At 37.6% G+C, this 24,054-nt stretch overlaps 1 protein-coding gene across 1 annotated transcript in view; it reads left to right on the forward strand.

The window, feature by feature from the left end:
* SPPL3 (signal peptide peptidase like 3) overlaps window positions 1–24,054 on the forward strand; it is a 107,582-nt gene that overhangs the window by 48,579 nt on the left and 34,949 nt on the right. Inside the window, exon 2 of the mRNA XM_019727866.2 lies at window positions 21,332–21,409. Coding sequence (XP_019583425.1) covers window positions 21,332–21,409 — 78 coding nt within the window. The remainder of the gene's footprint in view (window positions 1–21,331; window positions 21,410–24,054) is intronic.

Below are 24,054 nucleotides of genomic sequence, written 5' to 3' on the forward strand. Positions count from 1 at the left end.
CTTCCTTTTATTGAACGTTAGAGCTCTTTCTGGTTCACTTAGAGCCGTTCATGTGCATTTGAGCTCCCCATTCAGGAGCCGGGAGTTTTCTCCAATCCCGGTAGTGCCGATGTAGCAGCGCCTGCAGTGGTCCCTTGTACTTCGGAAGGGCTCAGTAAAACAGCTGTTCAATACACTGTTTGTAAAAAGTCTTCCTGTGCAGATCAGATCTCTGAGATGAAATTACAGTGTCTAAACAAGCTGCCTGTATAGTACAGTGAGCTCAGAACTGATATGAGGGCAGCCTTGAGTTCCCCCCTTGGTTGTAAGGGTGTCCAACTAAAATAAAAATTTTCATTTCCATAAACGTGACATTTTCAAGTAACACATTTTCTCTAAGGGGGCTCACCTGTATTTTTCTTTTTAAATTTTAGAGCCAGAACATAATATAAGGCAAAAACCAACCTCATAATCCTTCGAGGATTAGTTAAATGTCATACTCCTTAAATATTTGTCATTTGAACCAAATTTTAGGTACTTGGTGCTTGCTTATTTCTAAGGTTGACATATCTTCTGGTTTTATGAATGTTACCTTAAATGCTAACTTTACATGTATGAAATAGGAATTACAATAATGATAACTTGGTCACAGGGTTAATTGAAGTATTAAATGGGATAGTTTACTTAAAGCACTTAACACAGCACCCTGCATTCGAGGTGTGACAGTTAAGTTCGCGAACTTATTGAAATGATATTGTTAAACTTTTTTTGATATCAGAGGGATTATTCATTATGAATTTGTACCAACTGGAAAGTTAACCAAGTTTACTAGTTGGAAGTGATGAAAAGGCTGCATGAAAAAGTTAAACGACCTGAACTTTTCACCAACAATTCATGGCTCTCGCATCACGACAGTGCACCAGCTCACACGGCACTGTCTGTGAGGGAGTTTTTAGCCAGTAAACAAATAATTGTATTGGAACACCCTCCCTACTCACCTGATCTGGCCCCCAATGACTTCTTTCTTTACCCAAAGATAAAGGAAATATTGAAAGGAAGACTTTTGGATAACATTCAGGACATCAAGGGTAATACGACGACAGCTCTGATGGCCATTCCAGAAAAAGAGTTCCAGAATTGCTTTGAAGTGTGGACTAGGCACTGACGTCACTGCGTCGCTTCCCAAGGGGAGTACTTGGAAGGTGACCATAGTGATATTCAGCAATGAGCTATGTAGCACTTTTTCTAGGATGAGTTCGCGAACTTAATTGTCTGACCTCGTATATTAAATGGTCAATAAAACTAAACAGCTATAATTACTTTTAGGAATTAACAATTTGAGCTTTCAGATCGGTGGTGGCATGCAGGAAAGTCCTGCTGCTGGTTTTTGTGTTTTGAACTGTACCGAGTAGTTTCCTAGGAATTAGATTAGCCCTGAAATGTTGTATCAGCTGAGAATTTGGGTTTCTAGGTGACTACTGTGGTAGGAAACAGGGAAGAACGCTTTCAGTGGGAATCCATAGTACCTTTTTGTTTTCGCAGTTTCTTCCCAACTCTCAGATTAAAATAGTCAGTGTGGAGGAAAGAACAGAGAGCCTCTGCTAAAAGGATCAGGAGCTACAGAACTTCAGAGGAACTGACTCTTTGAAGACATAGGAGAAATGAGAAGCAGTTTTTGTTTTGCTTCTGTGTGTTAAGCACACACTCATTCGGTAAACTCCCTGATAGGAAGAGAAATCTGTGTCTGATGCAGGCGGCCGAGACATGACTTCCCAGGCTGTCTAACGTTTCCCTCGCTTAACAGTGGGGTAAGCAGTGAAATACAGGGTAATGTGGAGGAGTTGCTCGTAGAAGGCTGTGAGTGGGACCTGATTAAAGGAACCACAAACAGTGGTTACACTTTTCCCTTTTGTAAAAGAGGAGTAGGCTTAACTTGGGGTGAGAGCTGGCAGACCATCAGGCTGCAGTGAGCAGAACTGTGTGATGGCTGCACTTCCTTCTAGGGTCACAAAGCCTACATGGTAGGACTTCTGGCCGAAATGGAGGGCTGCAGTGATAGTTACGAAACAAAAACAGATAAAATTGGCATAATCTCCATTTTATAGCAGACTAGTGTTTAGAACTGAATTCCTGATCTCCCCCCTCCATCTGCATGGCCTCTCTCTCTCTCTCTCTCTCTCTCTCTCTCTCTCTCTCTCTCTCTCTCTCTCTCTCTCTCCCCCCCCCCCACGCCCCCCACCTCCCCTCTTTCTGTTGCTCTCTCTTTCTCCCTCCACCTACCCTGTTTCCCCGAAAATAAGACCTGGCCAGACAATCAGCTCTAATGTGTCTTTTGGAGCAAAAATTAATATAAGACCCGGTCTTAGGTTATAGTAAACACGGTGTGGCCTTTCCATCACAGTTGATGGTGGCTCCATGTTTCCAGTTGCTCACGCCAAAACTGTGGTAGTTGTCCTTGGCTCCTCTTTCTCTCATGCTCCATGTTCAGTCTCTCAGGGAATCCTGTAGATTTATCTTCAAAATAGAACTAGAATCAGATGACTTCTCACCACTAACACGACTTTCACCCCATGCCAGTCACCACCTATTGTCTTTGGCCTGGATTACTGCAGGAGCTGTTTTCTCTGCTTCTGTCTTACCCCCTAAAATCTGCCAGCCCTCCCCTTTCCCCACTTTTTAAAAAACATCAGACTTCTTAGGGTGTAATTTACAAACAGTGAAATTCACTCTTTTTAGGAGTAGAGTTCTATGAATTGTGACAGCACATACAATCTTTTACTGACCACCATAATCAAGAAATAGAACAAACATTTCCACTGTTTCGGAAAGTTCCCTCATGCCCTTTTGTTATCAATCAGTACCTCCCTCCACCCCTCAGACCCCGAAACAGGTCTCTTTTCTCCCCTTAGTTTTACATTTTCTAGAATGTCATATAAATGAGATCTTCTTTTACTTAGCATAATGCATTTGAGATTCATCCACATTGCATGTACTGGTAGTTTGTATCTTTTTATTGCTTAGTACTCCACTGTATAAAGGTACCACAATTTGTTTATCCATTCACTAGTTTGGATTATTTCCAGTTTTTGGCAATTCTGGATAAAGCTGCTGCAAACATTCACATTCAAGATTTTGTATGGACATATATTTTCATTTCCCTTAGGTCTTATGGTACCTTGTTTAACTTTATATGAAATTACCAAACTGTTGTTAAATTAACTATACCATTTAGCATTCCCACTGGCAATGTTTGAAACTTCTAGTAGTTCAACTTCAATGTAAGTTTTATTTCTCCTTTCCTTAATGACTAATGATTCTTGAGCATCTCTTTATGTATTTATTTGCCATCTGTATCTCTTCTTTGGTGAAATGTCTGTTCAGATCTTTTGCTCATTTTTTTTATATTGGGCTGTCTGTTTTCTTCCTGAGTTGGGAGAATCATTTATATATTCTGGTTAGCAGTCCTTTATCTGATACATATTTACAGAATTTTCTCCCAGTCCATGGCTTGTCTTTTCATTTTCTTGACAACATCTTTCAAAGAACAGAAGTTTTTATTTTGATGAAGTCCAATTCACCATTTTTCTTTTATGATTTGTGTTTTGTGTCTTAAGAAATCTTTACCTAACCCAGTGTCACAAAGATTTTTCTTTTAGAAGTTTTATGGATTTCAGTTATACATTTAATTTTATGATCCATTTTGAGTTAATTTTTGTATATGGTATGAGGTTTTTGTTTGTTTTGCATATGGACGTCCAGTTGTTCAAAAGACTATTCATTTCCACGTGGCATCTGTGTCAAAAATTAATTAACCATGACTTTGTGGATTTCTGGAATCTCTGTTCTGTTCCCTGGAGTCCTATGCACAGTCTTCATTCACTAGTATCATATATTGTAAATGCTATGGTTTTACATAGTAAGTCTGAAGTCAGTTCATGTGAATCCTCCCAACTTTTTTCCCCAAAATTGTTCTTTCTAATTCCTTTGTTTCCATAAAAATTTTAGGATTAGCTTGTTGATTTTTACAAAAAGAAATTTTGTAGATTTTGGTTTCATTGATTTCTATCTACTCTGTATTGTTTCTTCTACTTGCTTTGAGTTTAATTTGCTCTTTTTCTAGTTTCTTAAGGTAGAAGCTTAGATCATTGATTTTAAACCTTTTTGTTTTCCAATATAATCATTTAATGCTGTATATTTTCCTTTAACATTGCTTTAGCTGAATTTCACATATTTTAGTATGTTGTATTTTCATCTTCGTTCAAGATATTTTCTAACATCCCATGTGATCTCTTATTTTGACCCATGGATTATTTAGAAGTGTGTTGTTTAATTTCCAAATATTTAGGGATTTCACAAGATTTCTTTGTGTAGGTGATTTCTAATTTAATTACATCGTAGTTGGAGAACATATATAGTGTGATTTTCCGTCTTTCATTGTTTTTATGGCCTATTTTAGAAAACGGTTCCTGTGTGCTCTGTGTACTGTTATCTATAATATAAATGTAATAATCTGGGCTGAGATAGGAATAAGCAAAACTGAAGAGGGAGGAGTATTGTGAAATGGTTTAGAGCATGACCTCTGGATCTGGCGCAAGACCAGCTGTATTGGTATGCTAGCTTGTTAGCTCTGCTTCCTTCTTGGGCAGGTTAGGCCATCTCTCTGCCCTAGTTCAGTATCTTCATCTCTAGAGCTGATAATAAGAGTGCCGTCTTCAAAGGGATATTGTGAAGATGAAATGACTTGGATATAACCAGCTAGTACAATGCCTAACACCTAGTAAGAGCCCCAGCAGTGTCAGCTATTGTTATTATTACTGTTATTATAACAGCAGTTTTATGTCTTGGTCTCATAGGCCTTTCCGACAGGGCTTTGTTTGGTTGCTTGGATATTTTTAAAAGAATTACTCCCCCTTTAAAGGTTTTTCTCACGCTTATTATTTATGGGAGGCCAGATAACATTTGTGTGAGTGTTTGTTGCACCCATGTGTAGAGGAAAACAGACAGTTTAGAAAATGTATATAATCCAAGCTTTTAAGAAAGCATAATTTAAACTCTAACCAAGAATGTGACTCTTACTAAACAAAGGTTTTCTTGAAAATATTCTCACAGGTGGCAGAAATTTCCAACTGTAGAATAGAATCCAGCACCCTTTATAATTACCAAGTGAAAATAGTCTTTTCTTAGTGTGACTTTAGAATTTTGACATTCATCTTACAAATGTCTACTTTTTGTCAAGATTAATTAGGAAATTCATGAGTAAAATTACGTAGGCTTTCTCATTCTTATTTCAGTGTCTGTACAGTATTTACATTGTTTTTTTCCCCTCCTGGAGTCCTGGACTGTAGTTACTTTATCTCATTTTTTTTTTAGAGGAATGAAAAATGAATTAATTCCAACTAAAGACCTCAGTCATCGAGTCTCTGAAAAAACAAGAGTGTTAAATATTCTTGTTATTGTTAAGGACAGAAGAGTCCTTTCCAGACAGCTAAGTGTCTGCTTTTTGGAGATATTTAGCACAGGGCACTTGAGAGCTCTGGGCTCAAACTGTGTGGTTATGAATCCAGACTCTGTCACCTACTAACTTGGTAACACTGAACAAACTATTGAACACCTCTCTGTTCATCAACCTAGGGATAATAAAAGTCACCCATCTCATAGGGTGGAAATGAGAATTAAAAGAGTATGCTATGTAACATAAAGCTATTAGGTGTGCTAAGAAAAAAGGGAGAAGAAGGATAAGTTTTGTAGGAAAATACATTATGAACCTCAGGAATTTCTCTACTTAAAAAAGAAGAAGGAAAAAAGTCAATTTTATTTAGGTGGTCATTTACCAAACTTATTTTCCACCTTTGCTTTTAGTCACGCAAATCATTTGCCTAAGAAACATTTGTCCACTAGAATCTGTTTTGGGAAACAGTATTTAAGAGGGTTTTTTGTTTTTTTTTTAGCGATATTGAAGTTTGCCAGATATTTATGTGTTGTGGTGTGCCTTTTCCTCTTACTTGCGTAGTAATATCTAATTCAGATAAAATCCATTTGAGTCGATGGGAGAAATCATTGAAACAGACATTAGCACTTGGAAGTGTAGTAGTTAGTACAGGTCAGAGGAGGAAGGATGGAAGGACTGTTAGTCACACGGGAGCCTCAGTGGAAGATACAGAACAGTTTAACCTCAACAGGGTTACTTAGCTCCCCCGCTTCCCTCCTGCAAGCAGCCCCACGTCATACAGTCACTCTGCATAGTTTTGGGTCTCTGGAAAAAATGGGGCCTTGGGGATGACCTTAATTTGTCTGCTGGAAAGTAACAAATAATTGTATCTGCAGTCAGTCCTTGATTATTTTCTAATAGAGGGAAGCCTTTACTTGCGAAATCCAGTACGGCAGCAATTAAGAGTAAACAGCGTACTTCAGACCTTCTTGATTCAGACTGTCTGGATTTGAATCCAGGCACTAGCACTTACTAACTTTGTAAAGTTGAGCAAGATATTTCACCTCTCTTATTCCTTAGTTTCCTCATATGTAAATTAGGGATAATAAAAGTGAATTGTTTCCTAGGATGGTAATGAGGGTTAAATAACAAAATTATGAAGAATAAGCCAAACCTTTAGTAAATGTTAGCTTTTGCCCCTTATAGAATTATTAAAATAATTTTCCTTACTCTTTTCATTTCATCATCCCTGAGCTGAAGAATTTGTAGTGATTCCCACGTACAGTAAACTTAAGTTATTAACACTCTATCTACCAGATCACCCACTGAGAGCTTAACTCTGGGAGATAAATTGTGTGATCACCCTCATTTTACAAATGACGACATTGAAGACTAAAAAGGCTAAGTAACTTGCCCACAGTCACTCATTTGGCAAAGGACAGAGCCAGGATTTGAACCCAGGATGTCTGACTGCAGAACCTGTCTTCTTAAATGTACTGTACCCCCACATGTTTCATTAACCCAGTTCTCATTATTTTAGTAGGTGTTTATTCTCCTCAAGTCAGGCTAATATGGTACATTTCTTCTTACCATTATATATGCCATCTCTTCTGCTTTAAATGCGTCCTTTTTTTCAACTAGTCTCCTGGGAAACCTTCCCTAGTTCACCTCACCCAACTCTTGATACGTTTCTTTGGTATCTTTACCTGGCTGATTTCCATAGCACTTAGATACTCATCATTCTTTGAAGGGAATTCAAGTGCCTCTTTTTGTATGTTAACTCAGTATAAAGAATTTCTAACATGAATTTTATAAAAGTAAGTGATTAGTTTATCTTATGAAACTAAGCTTTGAATGTAAGGACATTTCAGCTTATGAAACTTGTAAACCTGCTCTTTTCTTTGAACCTGTCATACCTTCTTTACTTCATACTGAAGAACCAACCCTGCCTCGTGTTTTGGGAGAAGATTGGGACTTTCTGGCATGAGTACTTTCATAAAACCTCGTTTCTACTTCAGCCCATAACTTCTTATCTGACCTTTCTGGTCTCAGTAGAGAAGGTGTTATTTCTCCTTTCTAAAGCTAACCCCTTCTTGTTTTCTCCAAAATTTTGCCCACATAATCATTTCCCTTCTCCGGTTATCCTTTATCTTTCCTTCTATAAGAGCTTCTATTTTATCTGTATTCCGAGTGGCATAGGTCTCCCCTATCTTTAAAAAAGTCATCCTGTTTATCTTTCACAAGACCATTCAATTTCATTCCTATCTCCTAGTGGTAGATTTCCTCAGGCAGTGATGGGAACTCATTACTCCACTCTCTTTTTCACCCACCATTTTATTGAAACTGCTCTAAAAAATCACCTGTAATCATTCTTGATCAAAGCAAATGGCTTATTCTCAACCATCATGCTCTTCTGCTTCTGTTGAGGGATATGTTATAATGATTAGAAGTGTGGACCTTTGGATCCATACTATGTTCACATTCTGTTTCTGACACTTTCTATCTGTATAACTCAGGGCAAATTTCAGTATCTCACTGCCCCAGTTAGCTCAGCAGATGTACTCAGCATTTAACTCTTCTTTGTTGCATCCCAAAGTCATACCTTTTTTCTCAGCTCTAAAGTCTGTTTCCCAGTAGGAACTCCTAATTTCCAGTGTGCCAGCTGTTTGGGAAAAGTGAAACCAAAGGTTAAATGCTGAGTGTGGAAGCGTTTTGCTGTCAGATGAAGGCAGTTCTATATAGAGTCTAGGCTCTGAAGGAAGGGGAAGGTGGAGTAGGGCTTTTAAAATCAAGACAGTGGAGCATCTCAGTTCCGTATTGGGGGGGTGGAGTCCCTGGATGTCGCTGATTGCTGGTGCTGTTTGGGCTTGGTGATTAGATAAGCATTGGGCCATCTGGGGGTGGTCTGTGTCCAGAATGTTCTGAAGGCTTGGGTTGCGACTTCCAGCCACCTCTGCTAAATACATGAGGTGCCTGCATTGGGATTTTTGGTGCCCAGTCAGGTGCCCACCACTGTCGTCGGTAGGTGGTCAGGTCAGTGTTTGTCATACTCAGAAATTTGGACTCTTGTCGCTCCTTCCTTCCCTTTGTGCAGCGTGTCACTAGGTCTCATTGGTTCTTCTTTCATAATATGGTTTGTAACTGTATTACCTCTTCTGTTTCCACTTCTGTCTTAGTCTAGGCTTTATCAAAGCCCCGTGCCTGTAGGAGAACTGTTTGGTCTCCTTGATTCCAGTCTCTTCTGCCCCTTCATCTACACTGGGTATTTCTAGCTGATTGTTTTCCCAAATATATCACTGTATCACTTTTATGGTTTTACTCCTCTGATAAAAATAGTGTTTCTAGGTGTAATTTAAACTCCAGCAGATAAAATCCTACTGACAAACCTAGAATCCTGGCCCACCATATTTTAACCTACTCACTAAACAGAAGGTAATCTTTCAGTTAGTCTCTCTGGAATTCTACTCTTCTGTGAGACAAGAAAGACTTGGTCCTGTTGATGCTCTTTTCTGGGTACCTGTGCCCTCTTTCCAGAGGTGTAAGATTATAACTTGTACTCCTTTTGGATTTTTCTCTCATTCTCCTTTCCCTCTCCCAAACCAAACTCCTTTAAGATCCTCAGTAAATAGATGCCATTTAATATTTTATAACCCACATAAAATATTACTCCTGAATATTTCAGGTCTGTTTTAGTGCAAATTCAGTTCACTGAGTTGGGGACTTCTTTTCTGATCATTTCCTTTTGAGTGTATTACAATCTTTTTTTCAACCTAAGTAACTGATTGGCTTGATTATAGTACAATTCTTCAATTGTTACTTTAATAAAACTTTATTATTTTGGATTTAACAAATAAAAAATGTGTGAAAAAAATGTTCTGGATCCAACTGCCCTTGGGTTTGGGTCTGTCTTTTTAAAAATGAGTTTAAGACTTTGGTGATTAAGATGTTCCATTTGTGTTAGTAAATATAATGAGTGTCTGATAGACTTAAGGTAGTGCCGTAGGGAAGGAGTACCATGGGAAAGGGGCTGAAAGTTTGTTTACCCTTTCATGTTTGTTTAGCCCCATCTGCAAATCAACTTTCTAAAAATGTATTATAGTATGCTTACATTTTTTATAGCTGCCTTTTCAAATGAATTAGGATATGGGAGTTTGCTGCCATTTCCCATGTGCAAAGTATTGTCAGTAACTGGAAATATGGTAACATTTACCTGCAAGTAGCATTTAGTGCTGAATCAAGATCTCATTTGATGTGATTATGTGACTAAATAAATCTTAAAGTACATATGCAGTTGTAATGTTGGTGCTTTTAGAAGTTTAAGAAAACTTTTATCTTTAAATTTGGCTCTTTGAAAATCTGTTATAGGTGGGATGTTACATTTAACTGTAAAGTATAAGCTTTTAGCATTTGGTTAAAAATAGAGCCAAATCAGAAACCACAAAGACTTCTTTGTCTTTTTCTTAACATGTCCACTAAGATCCTAAGCACAGTTTTAAGAAAATTTAGTGGGTTTTTTAATTCAAATATTACAGAAATGTGAAGTAGTGAGTCCCATTTTTAATAAAAAGTGGGATTATGTGCTGTATTGGTCTTCAACCTGCCTCTGCCCGTAACAGTTTTCCATGCTATTCTTTTAAATTTCTTCATAGTAGAGTGAATTACACAAAACACAGTGACTACAATAAAAAAGAAAAGGTTGAGTCACCTGCCACGTTTCAGTTTCTTTCTGTACAAGGGAGATAAGAATGTGTAGCGCTTAATGCAACACTCGGCTCACTACTCAGTAAAAGATTGTTGTTGTGTAGGGGAGGGAAGCGTCACCCAGAGACCATGTGTGGAGTAAGAAATGGGGAGAACTGATGACAGATGCCCGATGGATAGAGGGAGAGGAGATTAAGAAGGTTATGGAAAAAATCCGGGAAAATATTGTGGAACCTGAGATAAAATTGTTTCAAGAAAAGGAAGTGGCAAAGGGGCCAGAGGGGTCACATCACATAGACATCTGCTGAAGTATTTATCAGATGAAGTAACAAGATTGTTGCTGATCTTGGGGAGAGAATGTTCCATGGAATGGATATTGAGGACAGAGACCAGATGTGTCAGGAAGACACTAGTGGAGACAGGAGATACAGACCTGGCCTTACTAACCTTTCTGGCCTTCTTCTTTTCACTGCCCTCGCCTCCATCTTCCCCCCACACACATGCACAGACTCGTTCTAGCTTTCTCATTCTTCTCTGTTTGTCCCTTTCCTGCGGCTCCCTCACTTCTCTTGCTCTCTCCTCTCTAGCTCAACGGAACCTAACTGACTAGTATTTATAGTCTCCTAGTAGACCATCCTCTCCCGTAAGCCTCCAGGCTGAACTGCTGCACTTGTCCACGTCATGACTTAATTTCGAAGCCTGTTTACTTCTCTGTCTCCCCAGTAGACGATTCTGGGTGGGTGATAGGCCCTGGATCTCCATCTTGGAGTCCAGCACCTAGCAAAGTATTAAGTTAAACACAGCCGTGCATTATAGGGTATCTGAGGGACACTTGTCTTATTAGGGAGACCACTTCATGGATAGTGTAGGAGTCTGACCGCTGCGCTGTACAGCTGAAGCTGAAGAATCATGAATGTCAACTATAATTATATATATATATATATACACACACACATACACACACACACACACACACACATAGTCACAGGATGTGGAGAACAGCATAAGGAATAGAGTCAGTGGAACTATAACAGCTACATATGACATCAGAGTGGTAGTAGATTGGGGGAGGGGGTATCACTTTGTGAGGGGTGTAAATGTCTAACAGTTGTTTTATACACCTGAAACTAATAATTTAAAAAATTTAAATAAATACATCCATGCACGCAGTGATGCAGTGACCAGAAGTAGTTATACTAGTTGGAGCTTGTTTCAGACATTAGATATTGCAAGATAATGGGGAGATATCTTTGGTTGTAGATGTATTGAATTTGGGGTGACCTTAGTATATATAGGTGGACGTACCCCACGGGCATTGGAGATTTGTTACTGAAATTCAGTCTGTCTTAGAAATTCCCTGTCTTCTGGGACATTCCGTTTGACCGTCTCTGGTTTATCTTGGTAGAAAGAAGCACTGTGACTGAAATTATCCTTTTTGCTTGTCCAAAGAAACAGATTTGTTACTAGGAGAGGTTAACTACAAGGAATAAATGTCAACCTGTAGCATCCATTTTTATAAGTTATTGGCAAGTTTCTTCTTAAAGTCCAGATTTGGAGATTCTATGGATGCTTTCAAGACTCTTTTTTTCTAGAATTATTTCTAATGCTATTATCAGCATTAAATGGCAGAGAAAAATCTTTTAATGAGACATACAATGATAATTAGTTTGCTACAAGTTTTTAAAAGCAATGTTAAATACTCCTTTTTTCAATTGTGTTGTGTAAAATAAGCATAAAATTTACCAGTTTAACCATTTGTAAGTATACAATTCAGTGGTATTAAGTACATCCACTTATATTGTTGTGCAGCCATCACCACTGGCCATTTCCATACCTTTTTTATCACCCCAAACAGAAATTCAGTCCCCGTTAAATAACTCCTCCTTCCATCTCCTCCTGCCTGGCCACCTCTACTCTACTTTCTGTCTCTGTGAATTTGCCTATTCTAGGTCCCTCATATAAGTGGAGTCATACACTATTTGTCCTTTTGTGTCTGGCTTATTTCATTTAACATAATGTTTTCATAGTTCTTCTTGTAGCATGTATCAGAATTTCCTTCTTTAAGGCCAAATAATATTATTGTATGTATAGACCACATTTTGTTTATCCATTCATCCATTGATGGACACTAAGGTTGCTCCCACCTTTAGGCTGTTGTGAATAATGCTGCCATGAACATGAGTGTACAAATCTCTGTTCGAGTCCCCGTGTTTAGTTTTTGGCGTGTATACTAAAGCCTGCATAACTTCTGTGGGCACATATCCTGAGAGATTATTTACACATTCAAAAGCGGTTCCTTTATGAAATATTAATCCTGACCAGCATGTTATCCCAACTTTTTGCAAGTTTTTAAGGAAATTTGTTTAGTTCAAGTTCTAAAGCAATTTTAGGTAGTGGAACAAAATTGTCTTCAAAATCTGCATTATAGTTTTCTTTCCTGAAAATGAGTCCCTTGGTCAAATGAAAATGCATAAAGCACTTTATTCCTTCTTGTATACCTGTTTACTTTGAGGAATCCAATTGCCTAGTTTTTCCCTTGCCTTATAAATATTTCTGTTACAGTCCATATAAGGCTATTTCTGGCTGCTGGTGTTTTAACACAGGAGTCACAATTACGTTGCTGGATGTATGCTCAAATCCCCTCAAATGCACATGGTTTTGAAATTATGAGGACCTATCTAAGAGAGTAATTCGTAGGAAAGAATTGAAGCATATTACCACGGAAGCCTTCAGTGCGGGGTCTTCTTTCTGTTTTAATGAAACCCCTGCACATTCTTTCTTATCTATCCTAGGTAATAAAATGTCTGAAAACAAAAATGAATGCGGACGACCTTTACTGCCTGGAAGACTTAATTAATACCTTACTTTCATAGGAATTGTCTCAGTCATAAGATTTTGTATCCTTGATGGAAGTAATTAATTCTTCACTCAGTTAGTTTGGTAAAATGTAAAATATTAACATATGGTATGTCCCATATATGTTCTTTCTATATTTGGTGCTGATGGAGGAATATGAAGAATGCAGATTCTTCCTTTCTAATGTAAAAATATTTTGATACTGGAAATCCACCCCATCTTCACAGTAGGACTCAGAGATGTTCCTGACTATTGCTAGCCTATCCGCACACACACTCCTTTGTGCAAAATAAGAAATAGTGCCTCCCTGGCCAGGTGGGCTCCAGCTCATAACTCTCACCTTTGTGAAAGGAAAAGACGCCCCTCCCAGCAGGTGGCTGCGTCCGCCCGCTAGGACACAAGACTACTCAGCAAGCTGTGTGTGCCCAGTGTGGGGAGGCACCCCCCCAGGAGGAAAGGGGTGGGTGGTATTTTAACACTTGCTGGCCCTCTTGGCCAGGTGCCCTTGTGCAGCAACAGCAAGCGCTGGCAAACCTTTTGTGTACAGGGCCAGATAGTAGTTTAGGCTTTGTGAGCCATACGGTCTCTGTCACAACTACTCAACTGCCACTGAAGCGCTAGCGCAGCCAGAGACACCTGAGTGAATGAGCGTGGCTGTGTTCCTCGGATGAGCATAGACCATCATTTGCCCACCCCTGGTGTGAGGCACCCCATAGCACCCCAAGACTGAATGCAGGAGCAGGTATGAGAATCTGGCTACCGTGTTTCCCCGAAAGTAAGACCTAGCCGGACCATCAGTTCTGTCTTTTGGAGCAAAAATTAATATAAGACCCAATATTACATATTATATTATATTACATTATATTGTTATATTATTAAAGACCTGGTCTTATATTATAGTAAAATAGGACCGGGTCTTATATTAATTTTTGCTCCAAAAGATGCATTAGAGCTGATTGTCCAGCTAGGTCTTATTTTCGGGGAAACATGGTATCTTATATTTAAGCCGGAAACATGGTATCTTATATTTAAGCTGGACGTTAAAGAGGTGTGCAAAAATGTAAAAGCACACCCCTCATCTCACTAAATTCTTTTGTTTTGGAAAACAGTTACCTTTCCTTTAAAAATGCTATGTACACATATAATGGTTTTATTGGGTATAAATGAATTAGTGAATAAATATTTTGATTTCTAACATGATGAATATCACAAAAGCTCTTCGGGGTCCTCTTTTTAAGAACGTAAATAGTCTCAAGACCAAAAGTTTGCAAAGTGCTGGCCTAGGGCAGTGTGTGTGCAGGGTTGGGTAGTAATTGCTTGGTTTGTGGGGTGGACAAGAATGCTTTCATTGTATATCTGGAAGGCTGACACAGAACACATTATAGAACAGTACTCTCTGTGTCTCAATTTGGCATGATTTTTAGCAGGATATGTGTTATAAGCACTTGCTGGTAAAGCAGCTAGAAATAGATGTTTGATTTTAGAGCAGTTACTAAAATCCAGCATGGTTCTAAAAATCTTAGGGTGTAGGATATAATCTTATATGTGAGAGAAATTTATGGTAGCTCTTTGTCTTTGTTCTGTTAAGGCTTCGGGGAATGTAGTTAAAGAATTAGTGGTTTTTGTAATGACCACAGAAATTATTTCAACTCAACAGCGGACTTATACTAATACATCATTTAGCAAAGTCTTCAAGTCTGTTTTCAGTATATTTGGCTGACCTGATTTTGGCATGTCTCAAATGCATATATTAAGTTTCTTTTTGCATTTTAGTAAGAATGCCTTTATTTCAGAGTGTAGAGTAGTTCCTGTTTTTAATGTGCACTCAGAGTATCTGGAAACAAACATCTCAGGAAAAGAGCCTGAGCGAGGACACATTTCTGTTGATCTTTAGTAGAGTCTGAAGTGTAAGGTAGGGAGAGGCTGTGAAATAAATAAGATCGCTGGGCTTTGATTTCCTAAAATTGGCCAGATTACCCAGCCTTTTTCCTTGGGATACCTTTCCCTCCCTGCCTACCTTATTCTAATGTTACCCCAGAGCACAGACTCCAAATTCCTGTAGTAAAATCCTAGGATCTCTGTGTACTTCTGAAGTGGTGATGAGTCTTACTTGAATGCTTTGTGTGGGCAAAGAACAGAGAGAGATATGGGCAAGGTCTTCTTCACCATCATTATTAGCATTGAAAACTTGTAGACATTTTTATAGCTATGTGCTTATTTTCATGGGCTTATAGAGTAGTTGAAAACTGAGCCTACTTCAGGAAACTGAGGTCATAAACAAATACAGAACAAAACAATCTGTTTGGCAAATGAAAAAAGCTTCTGGGTTAGAGGTTAGAACCCCTAGGGGCTGGCCAGATTTTTTTAAAAGTGACCCAAGAGAATTTCCCCTGGGTTGGTTACCAACCAGAGATTACCATCATCTGTCTCTGCTGGTATTATGTAGGTTTTACATAAGCCACTTTTAAATCTGTAAACATTGGGTGATGAAAAGAAGAAATTTAATAACAGTTTTCAGTAGCCTGGAAGCAGTGTCATTTTTGTCACTGCTAATTTACCCACAACATGCCAGTGATTAGCCAAATGAAAGAGTTATCTGTGAACAGATTGGAAGTATTTCTTTTTTTTTTTCTTTTTTTTTTTTTTTTGAGGAAAAACACAGTGTTAAAACCTATTAAAACCTAGAATCTTGACAATAAAAATTAGTTGGGCCTTCAAGTTCATCTAGGCTAAAAGAGGATTTTCTAGAGACCGGAAAGATTGGAAAGGCTTGCCCAGGGAAGCTCAAACAGCTCGTTGTGGTATAATTACAGATAGGAACTGGAGCCTCCTGACTCCAAGTTTGGGGCAGATGATGAAATCATTTTGGGAGACCCTGGAGTTAGGTAGCCCGTGTTCAGAACTGTACCTCATCTCAAAAATGGTGATAATCACACAGGCCCAATTTCCTTCACAAAACTGAAAAAGCAGAGTATTTCTGTTACTCATTTGGAAGCAAAACCTGACATAAACTGATATGACGCTATTTATAATTTTGTTTATCTTACTTAGTGTGACTGTTCATGTTTCACTACAGAGATATTATTATTTGCTCCTGATGGGGTGGGTTTCTTCGTAAAATCCCAAAACTTCTGAAACACATTGGTTCTCAAGGTGTTGTTTTTTTTTGAGTTTGTGGATATGTAGGACTTACCTCCCGGAATGGTTCTAAGAGTTAAATGCTCAGCAGAATGTTAACTTGTTGCTATTGCCAACAATAAATTCCCAGAACTCCATTTTTGAAATATAACATGGGTATCTATCTGCAATTGACACCCCTTTTCCCCCAATGCAGTTGAAAATCCACATGTAACTTTTGACTCTCCCACAGCATCCATGGGGGATTGGTCCCAAGACCCCTGTGGGTACCAAAATCCATAGATGCTCCAGTCCCTTATGCATATGGTAGAAAAATGCATGTGCAGAACAATACCTGGTGGGTTCCCAACCATGGATTTAAAACAGGTACTGTTTCTGATCTGTGGGTGGGTGAATCCGCAGATCGGCAATCCACAGTATAGAGGGCTGCTTGTATATTTACTGAAAAACATCTGCATCTAAGTGGATGCATACAGGTCAAGCCTGTGTTGGTCAAGGGTCTACTGTATACAGGTGTATGTTAGTGCGGTCACTAGAGCTTTGCAGTGATGGGAATGGTCTTTATCTGACCACCCAATGCAGTAGCCTCCAGTTATTGGACACTTGAAATTTAATGCCAGTGAGGACCTGAATTTTTCATTTCATTTAATTTGAAGAGGCACATGGGGCTAGTGGCTGCCATATTGGACAGTGTAGCTCTATAATTCATTTGAATTCATGTTCTAGTCAAACTTTTCTTTTGCTATTTTTGTAATGGTCTCTTTTTATTGATTAAGATACAACATCACCCAGCAGATTATTTTGGGGGTAATTAAGAAAACTAGTGTGAGAGGGAGAACTTGTGTTTCTAAATACATCCTAGGGTTATCATCAGTTTGTAATAGTTCCTTCTGTCTCCAGGGCTTTTAAAAGACTTAACAGTAAAGTGTACATATTTCTACTTGAACTTGACACAGGCAACCACTAATGATTCTTAAGTGATTCTTATATTTTATGAATAACTTAAGTGATTCATAAAATATAACACCTCTATGCCAAGAAATCCCTAACCTTAAGAGAATTTACGTGGCAGAAAGTTCCCTGGTAAGTTTTTCCCAAAGAAAAACTTCATTGTAAAGTTGTTTTAGGATAGCAAAATATTCTGTGTTCGATGTTAGTAGTAACAAAATGTTCTAATATGTTCACATTTGTTAAGCAGACGTTATTTCCCAAAAATGATTTCTCTACACATTTAAAATGTAGTATTATATACAACATCGATGCTTTTCTAATTCCTCCAGGCTAGATAGGAGTTGTTAAGAGTACATCTGCCGAAGTACAAGATGCAGTTCTTCCTAATGTCATTTTCAATAACAGGCTTGACTGTTCAGTATCATGATGAGCACATTATCTTTACCTGTGGAATTCCATGGTTTGCCTTTGAAAACAGGCAGTAGAAATGTTCTTGCCTTCACTAAATTTTAAATTGACTGAAAAGAGAGACATGGGCAAAGGCATCCACTTGTTTCTATTCAGGTTAGAAGCCACAATCTACCGTCCTACGTACGTTAGATGAGAAAGTGTGAAAACATTAGTAGGTACTGGTGTTATTAACACAGAAATGAGAATCACTAGACAATGTCCATGGAGTTAAAAATTGTGTTCACTGAACCTAGAAGATTTCTCTTTATTAAAAAAAAAAGAGAAAAGAGTGCATTCTATACTGTCAAGTTTTCCATGTCTTAATTTTATAGCAAAAGGACAATATGGTAAGGCAATAGAAAACAGTAGCTCCTGATACATAATTGAGTTTTTAAAAAGAGCAAGTTATAGAAGAACAGGTACGTTTCTGTGTTTATCGTGTGTTCTATACATACAGTTTACATGGAAGAGTGCATACACCAAATTGTAAGCGGTGTTTCCTCCTAGGGATGGGAGTGCAGAGACAGGAGCGAGGGGCACTGCACTTTTGCTTTATATACTTACTGTTATCTGAATTTTTATGATAAACATGAATTGTTTTTGTATTTTTTTAAAAAATTGATAGTATTTTAAAAAAATAAATGCTAAAATTCCTTTATAATACAAAAAACAAGTACTTAAATGTAAACAAATAAATTTGAGTGAAAAAATTAACGAAAGATTTTTTGTCCCTGAAAGTTTGGGCCAAAAACTTGGGTGCACATTATACATGGCAAAATACGGTAATCTACCTCTTAGGTAATGACTATATGCTTCAGAATACAAAGAGTACAGAAACGCCAAGTCATTCAAGTAAAACACCAGCAAGAGTTCCTCAGGATAAAAAAGCTGCTTATGTTTTTTTATAGCTCTGGAGTCTGGAAAAAAAATTTTTAATTGCTTTCTAAAATGCCTACTAGCCCTTAATCATATGAAAAGCTGCTCAGTCTCACTTTTAATTAATTAAAAATTTTTTAATTACATCAGAAAATTAATGCAAATGAAAACCGTATTGAGATACCAATTTTAATTTGTCAGATTGGTAAAAATTTAAAAGTTAGGCATTGCTCACACTATTGGCAAGACTTTGGAAAACAGGAACTCCAATAATCCATTAGTGGTGAGAGTGCAAAATGATTTAACCTCCATGGAAGGCAGTTTGGCAACATCTGTTACATTTCAAGTGCATTTCCTCCTCAATCCAGCAATCTCAATTTTAGGAACTTTATTCTACACAGATGTGTCATTTCACATGTGTGCAATGCAGGTAAATTTACAAGCTTCCTTATAATAGAATTGTTTGTGACAGAATTTTTGGAAACAACCACGGTGTCCATCTAAAACGGATTTGTTTTTAAAAAAAAAAAACTTGTGTATCCACACAATGGAATACTATGCATATGTCTAAATAAAATTAAAGAAGACAAAGTTCTCTACATACTGATACAGGAAAATCTCTAGGCTATATTGTAAAAGGGGGGTTAGGGAGTACAGATCTGTGTATTTAGTACTCTACCTTTTTATAAGAAATGGTGAGAAATTATTTTTAAAAACTTTATTTGTAACTTTTCAAAATACAAAAGCAGAGACGAGTATAATGAACTCCCATGGACCTGTCATTCCAGCTTCAATTATTAAAAACAATTTTTACCTTTTTTTAAACATCTATCCTTCCTGTCCTCCCCAGAGTTTTTTAAAGCAAACCTTAAACCCTATCATTTTACCCATAAATACTTCAGTTATATATCTAATAACTAAAGATCAAAAAACAATACTATAGACCACAACACCGTGTCATGACATTTCATTATGTATCCTGTTTTTAAGAAAGATTAAAAGAAACTTCTCTTCTATATTCATCAGTCTTTCCTGCTTCACTGGGATTATTGCCAGTCAGCATACAAAAAAAATTGAATATCTCTTATATTGAAAAAAATGTAAGACCTCCCTTATCCTTACATTCCCTTCCAACTGCTGTTCTCTTCCCTGTACGTCTCAAAAAACTGCCTGTCTCCATTTCCGTAACTTCACAGCCAATTCCAATCTGACTGCATCCCCATCACTCCACTAATACTGTTTTTGCGAAGGTCACCAATGACTTACACTTAAATCAACCCAGTGGACACTGTAGTTTTCATCTTCCTTGACCTTCGCAGCCTTCAACACAGGTGACCTCTCCTTCCTAATACAAACAACAAATGTTAATCGAGTACTTACATTGTTCAGCTCTGTATATGGATTATTTCATTTTTATTCTTTAACAGCTCTTTGAAGTAGGTGTTGTGATTATTCCTATTTTACAAATGAAGAGCTGAAGCTTAAAGAGGTTAAGTAACTAGTTCCAGCTACTAGTAAGGGGGTAGATCAAGGGGTTAAATTCAGACACCATCCAATCCTGCTGCTGCTTTGAAACACTCATCACTCACCCTGCTATCCTGGGTTTTCTTCCTCTTTCTCTGTTTCATTTTGGTTTTCTTTGCAGCTCTTCCTTCTACCTGATCTTTACATTTTGGAGGTTTCTAAGGTTCTTCTCACTGCTGCTGCGGTAGGCAGTCTTACCCACACCTGTGGCTTCAATGACCACGTACAAGGTGTGAGCTCCCAATATATATCTTACAGCTTAGGGCTGCTTCCCATCTCAAGATCCAGGTATCTGTCCAGCTGTCTCCTCAGCACATACTCCAAAACCCAATTTTAAATCTGCTCCTCCTCTGTTGCCTTTTTTCCTAAATGGTACAGCCATCCACCAGGTCCTATTTATTGTGTCTCCCATTCCTCTGCCTCCCTAAGGAAAGCACCCCCACCCCCACCCCAGTTCTTGAATAGGATCACCCATTATATATGCTCATAGTATCCTGTACTTGTCTTTCTCCCCTTTTTAACATTTTCCACAATTATATTCACTTGCTTATGTTAATTTTTTGCTTTTTAATTCCTTTAGAATGAAACATATATTTTTTATTTCTTTAGAAAAGATTCAGGGTGGGACCAAGACAATCTTATTTGTTATTACATCCACAGTGGCTAGCAGAGTGTCTGGCACGGAGCCATCATTAAATATTTGCTGAAATGAAAAAAGGCAGAGAAGTTTACTTGGGAAAATCCCTAACAAACAAGACTGGGCAGTGTGGAGGGTGAACTCTTGGAGACAGACTTGCAAACAGGATTTCTGATGGGCAAGACATGGAAGGGAGTGAAGGAATTGGCAGTAGGAGCGAGAGAAGTAGGGGCCTTGGGAATTTGCAGGAAGTTGCTGTCCTTACATGTAGGGGGTAAGAGAAGAGGGGTGGTGTCAAGAATGCAACAGATTTCCAGCTTTGACCCTGAGGGGATCATAAGTCATTCCGGGAGAGGATCAGGTGTGAAGGGAAGAATAGTGAGTTGAGTTTTGGACCTGTTGCCTGAAGAACTTCCTGTAGGCCATCCAGATGGAGAGAACCAATAGTAGTTATAAAAACGGAAATGGAATTCAGGAGAGACATACAGGCTTTACCTCAGCACTGAGCAAAACCAGTAATTCAAGTGTAGACTGATGAAAGTTTGATAACTGAGACTTTTTATCACTGGTACAGAGTTGGTAGATATTTTGTGACTTTTAAAGTCGGTGGTAGATGTTATAAGCATATGTTGTTTATCATACACAGATGGGATTTTTACATTGATATTCAACAGCCTTTGAATATTAGCTAATAATAGCTGTGAACCTATACATTTATTTTCTGTATTAAACTATCAAGTCTCATTTTAATTATTTTGTTAACGCTAATTTTTCCCCTCTTCTTTCTCTAGGGCCTATTCCCTGGTGGATTCCAGTCAAGTGTCTACATTTCTGATTTCCATTCTACTTATAGTCTATGGTAGTTTCAGGTAAGATGCTCTCAAAGTGGGATTTAAAAATAAAAATTTTTTTCCCAGTTACAGTTGACCTTTAATACTATTTTATATTAGTTTCAGCTGTATAGCATTGTGATTAAACATTTATATAATATGTGCAGTGAGCCCCTGATTAGTCTCGTACCCACCTGGGTAATACATAGTTATTACCATATTATTGACTATATTCCCTATGCTTTACTTTACATCCCCATGACTGTTTTGTTACTACCAATTTGTATGTCTTACTCTCTTCACCTTTTTCACCCAGCCTTCCCCCCGCTCCTCTGGCAGCCATCAGTTTGTTCTCTGTATCTCTGAATCTGTTTCCGTTTTGTTTGTTCGTTTATTTTGTTCTTTGTATTCCACATACAAGTGGAATCATATGGTATTTGTCTTACTCTGACTTGTTTTACTTAGCATAATACCCCCTAGGTCCATCCATCAAAGTGGGATTAATTTCATTGGAGTTGGAAGAAACACTGCTCTGAAAGTGTCAGCACCAAAACTTATTGCTCTGGAAGAGAAACATGACTTGGACAGGAATTGAGTTAGACTGGGATAATTCTGATATTTTTATGCTCTGATTTGGCTGCTGTTAAAACGCTTCTTGATTTTGCTTATGACTTTGGCATTTTAATGCAAACATGCAAACACAAATTGCTTAAATTCTGGTTCTGAAAATAATGACTCACATATGCACACTCATTGGGCAAGTTAAGGAGAGAATCCTTGACAGTGATTTCTACAGTCTCACTTGGAACAAAAAGTTGTTACTACAGAGGCATTGACATAGGTTGAGTCATATGAAATTGCCCAGTCAACTTTTTTGACCAATAGAAATAATTTCCTATGGTTCAGCCTACTATCATTAGAATTGTGGACATTTGCATTTACTAAGTATTTTCTCTGCTGACCTTGGGAAGGCTAAGACTAGATCCTCTTGAATTTCCATCCTAGTAGGCAGCCATAAGAATAGGAAGGAAAATCTGGAAGCGGGATGCTCACTTCTTTCTTTTCACCATCCTTTCTTGAAAGGAACTTTAAGTGGCTGTAGAACTCAAAAAGTTCTGTGGCTGATACACTTAAAAATGAAAGCCGCATGAAAAATTTTAAATTGAGAACTTGGAGTGATGATACATACGGATTTTCAGCTATCCAGTATTTTCTGGATTTTAATGGGTACTTGGCAACATCACAGACGGTCAGGCTTTATCTCAACACTGAGTAGAAAAACAAGGAAAATACCGTTGGTAATTCCGGTTATCAACTGATAAAGGTTTCAGTCGTTGAGACTTTTATTGAGAGCCCTGGGTCCATAATGACTCTTAGGAAGCATTAATCAAGCCAGAGCAACTTAGAACCTTATCAGCATAATCTCGATACTTTGTCTGTCTATTCTTTGGACAAGTTTCTAATTTTTTTCTCTTTGCGTACATAGTGTATCAGCATTTCAAAAGACACGGTAATTTAACAAAAATCTTTGGATTCACAATCCTAATACTATACAGTAAGTAAGACCTCATTTAACATCATCAATAGGTTCTACAACTTTAAGTATAATGAAACAAGGTTTACCATAGGCTAATTGATAAGAGTTAAGTTTTTACAGCATCTTATCAATGTTTCGATGACATCATTTGAGGACCTACTGTACTTTCATTAATACATATGACCTAGTGTTTGGCATATACTTAAATACTGTGTATATTTTCATAATTTAAATAATTTATATTCTGATTATTTTCACCTAACAAAAATATTTTTCACAATCATCTTCATACTAATTTTTAGTAATTTGATATTCCTTTGTGTTACTATCTTATTCCACTTTTATTGGACATGTGGGTTGTTAAGGTGACCATCTTTTTATCTGTTCTTTCGCTTTGGTTTAATTATATCCTTAAGTTAAATATACAGAACTTGAAATACTTCTCCAGAGAGTATGAACTGGCTCTTACTACATGTTGCCATATTGTTTACAGACGGGTTATACCAATTTAGGATCAGGTAGGTTTTAAACAAAATTTTATGTTATATCGATGGAAAAGATTTCTGTGGTGAACTTCCTTATTTTACAAATGAGGAAACTGAAGTCCAGTAAGATGACGTAAATTGACAAAGATTATACAACTCATTGGTAACAAAGTCTGCATGGGAACCAAGTTGTCAAGACTTCTGATCCAGCACCTTATGTCTTTTATACTTTAGTAAATAACATTTTCTGTAAAAAGTAAATCATGATGCCTTTAATTATACATTTAAAGTGTCCCCATTAAATAACTTTGGAAGTGTTTCCTCCTCTTCTGTTTTCTGGAAAAGATTATGTAAAATCATGGTATTCTTTGACTATATGATAGAACTCACCAGTGAAAGCCATCTAAAGTTGGACTTTTCTTTATGGGAAGATTTTTTTGTTGTTGTTTTTCCTGCTTTATTCACTACTGTTTTTTTTTTTAAGTACTAGTAAGGGCTTTTTTTGTGGTAAAATATGCATAACAAAATTTACCATTTTAATCATTTTTAAGTATACAGTTCAGTAGCAGGTAAGAACTTTCTTACACACGTTATTGTCTGCCTTTTTATTATAACCATTCTAGTACTAGGATGTGAAATGATATCTCATAGCTTTGATTGTA

This window comes from Rhinolophus sinicus, linkage group LG16 (assembly GCF_036562045.2).
Source record: "Rhinolophus sinicus isolate RSC01 linkage group LG16, ASM3656204v1, whole genome shotgun sequence".
Taxonomy (NCBI): Eukaryota; Metazoa; Chordata; class Mammalia; order Chiroptera; family Rhinolophidae; genus Rhinolophus; species Rhinolophus sinicus.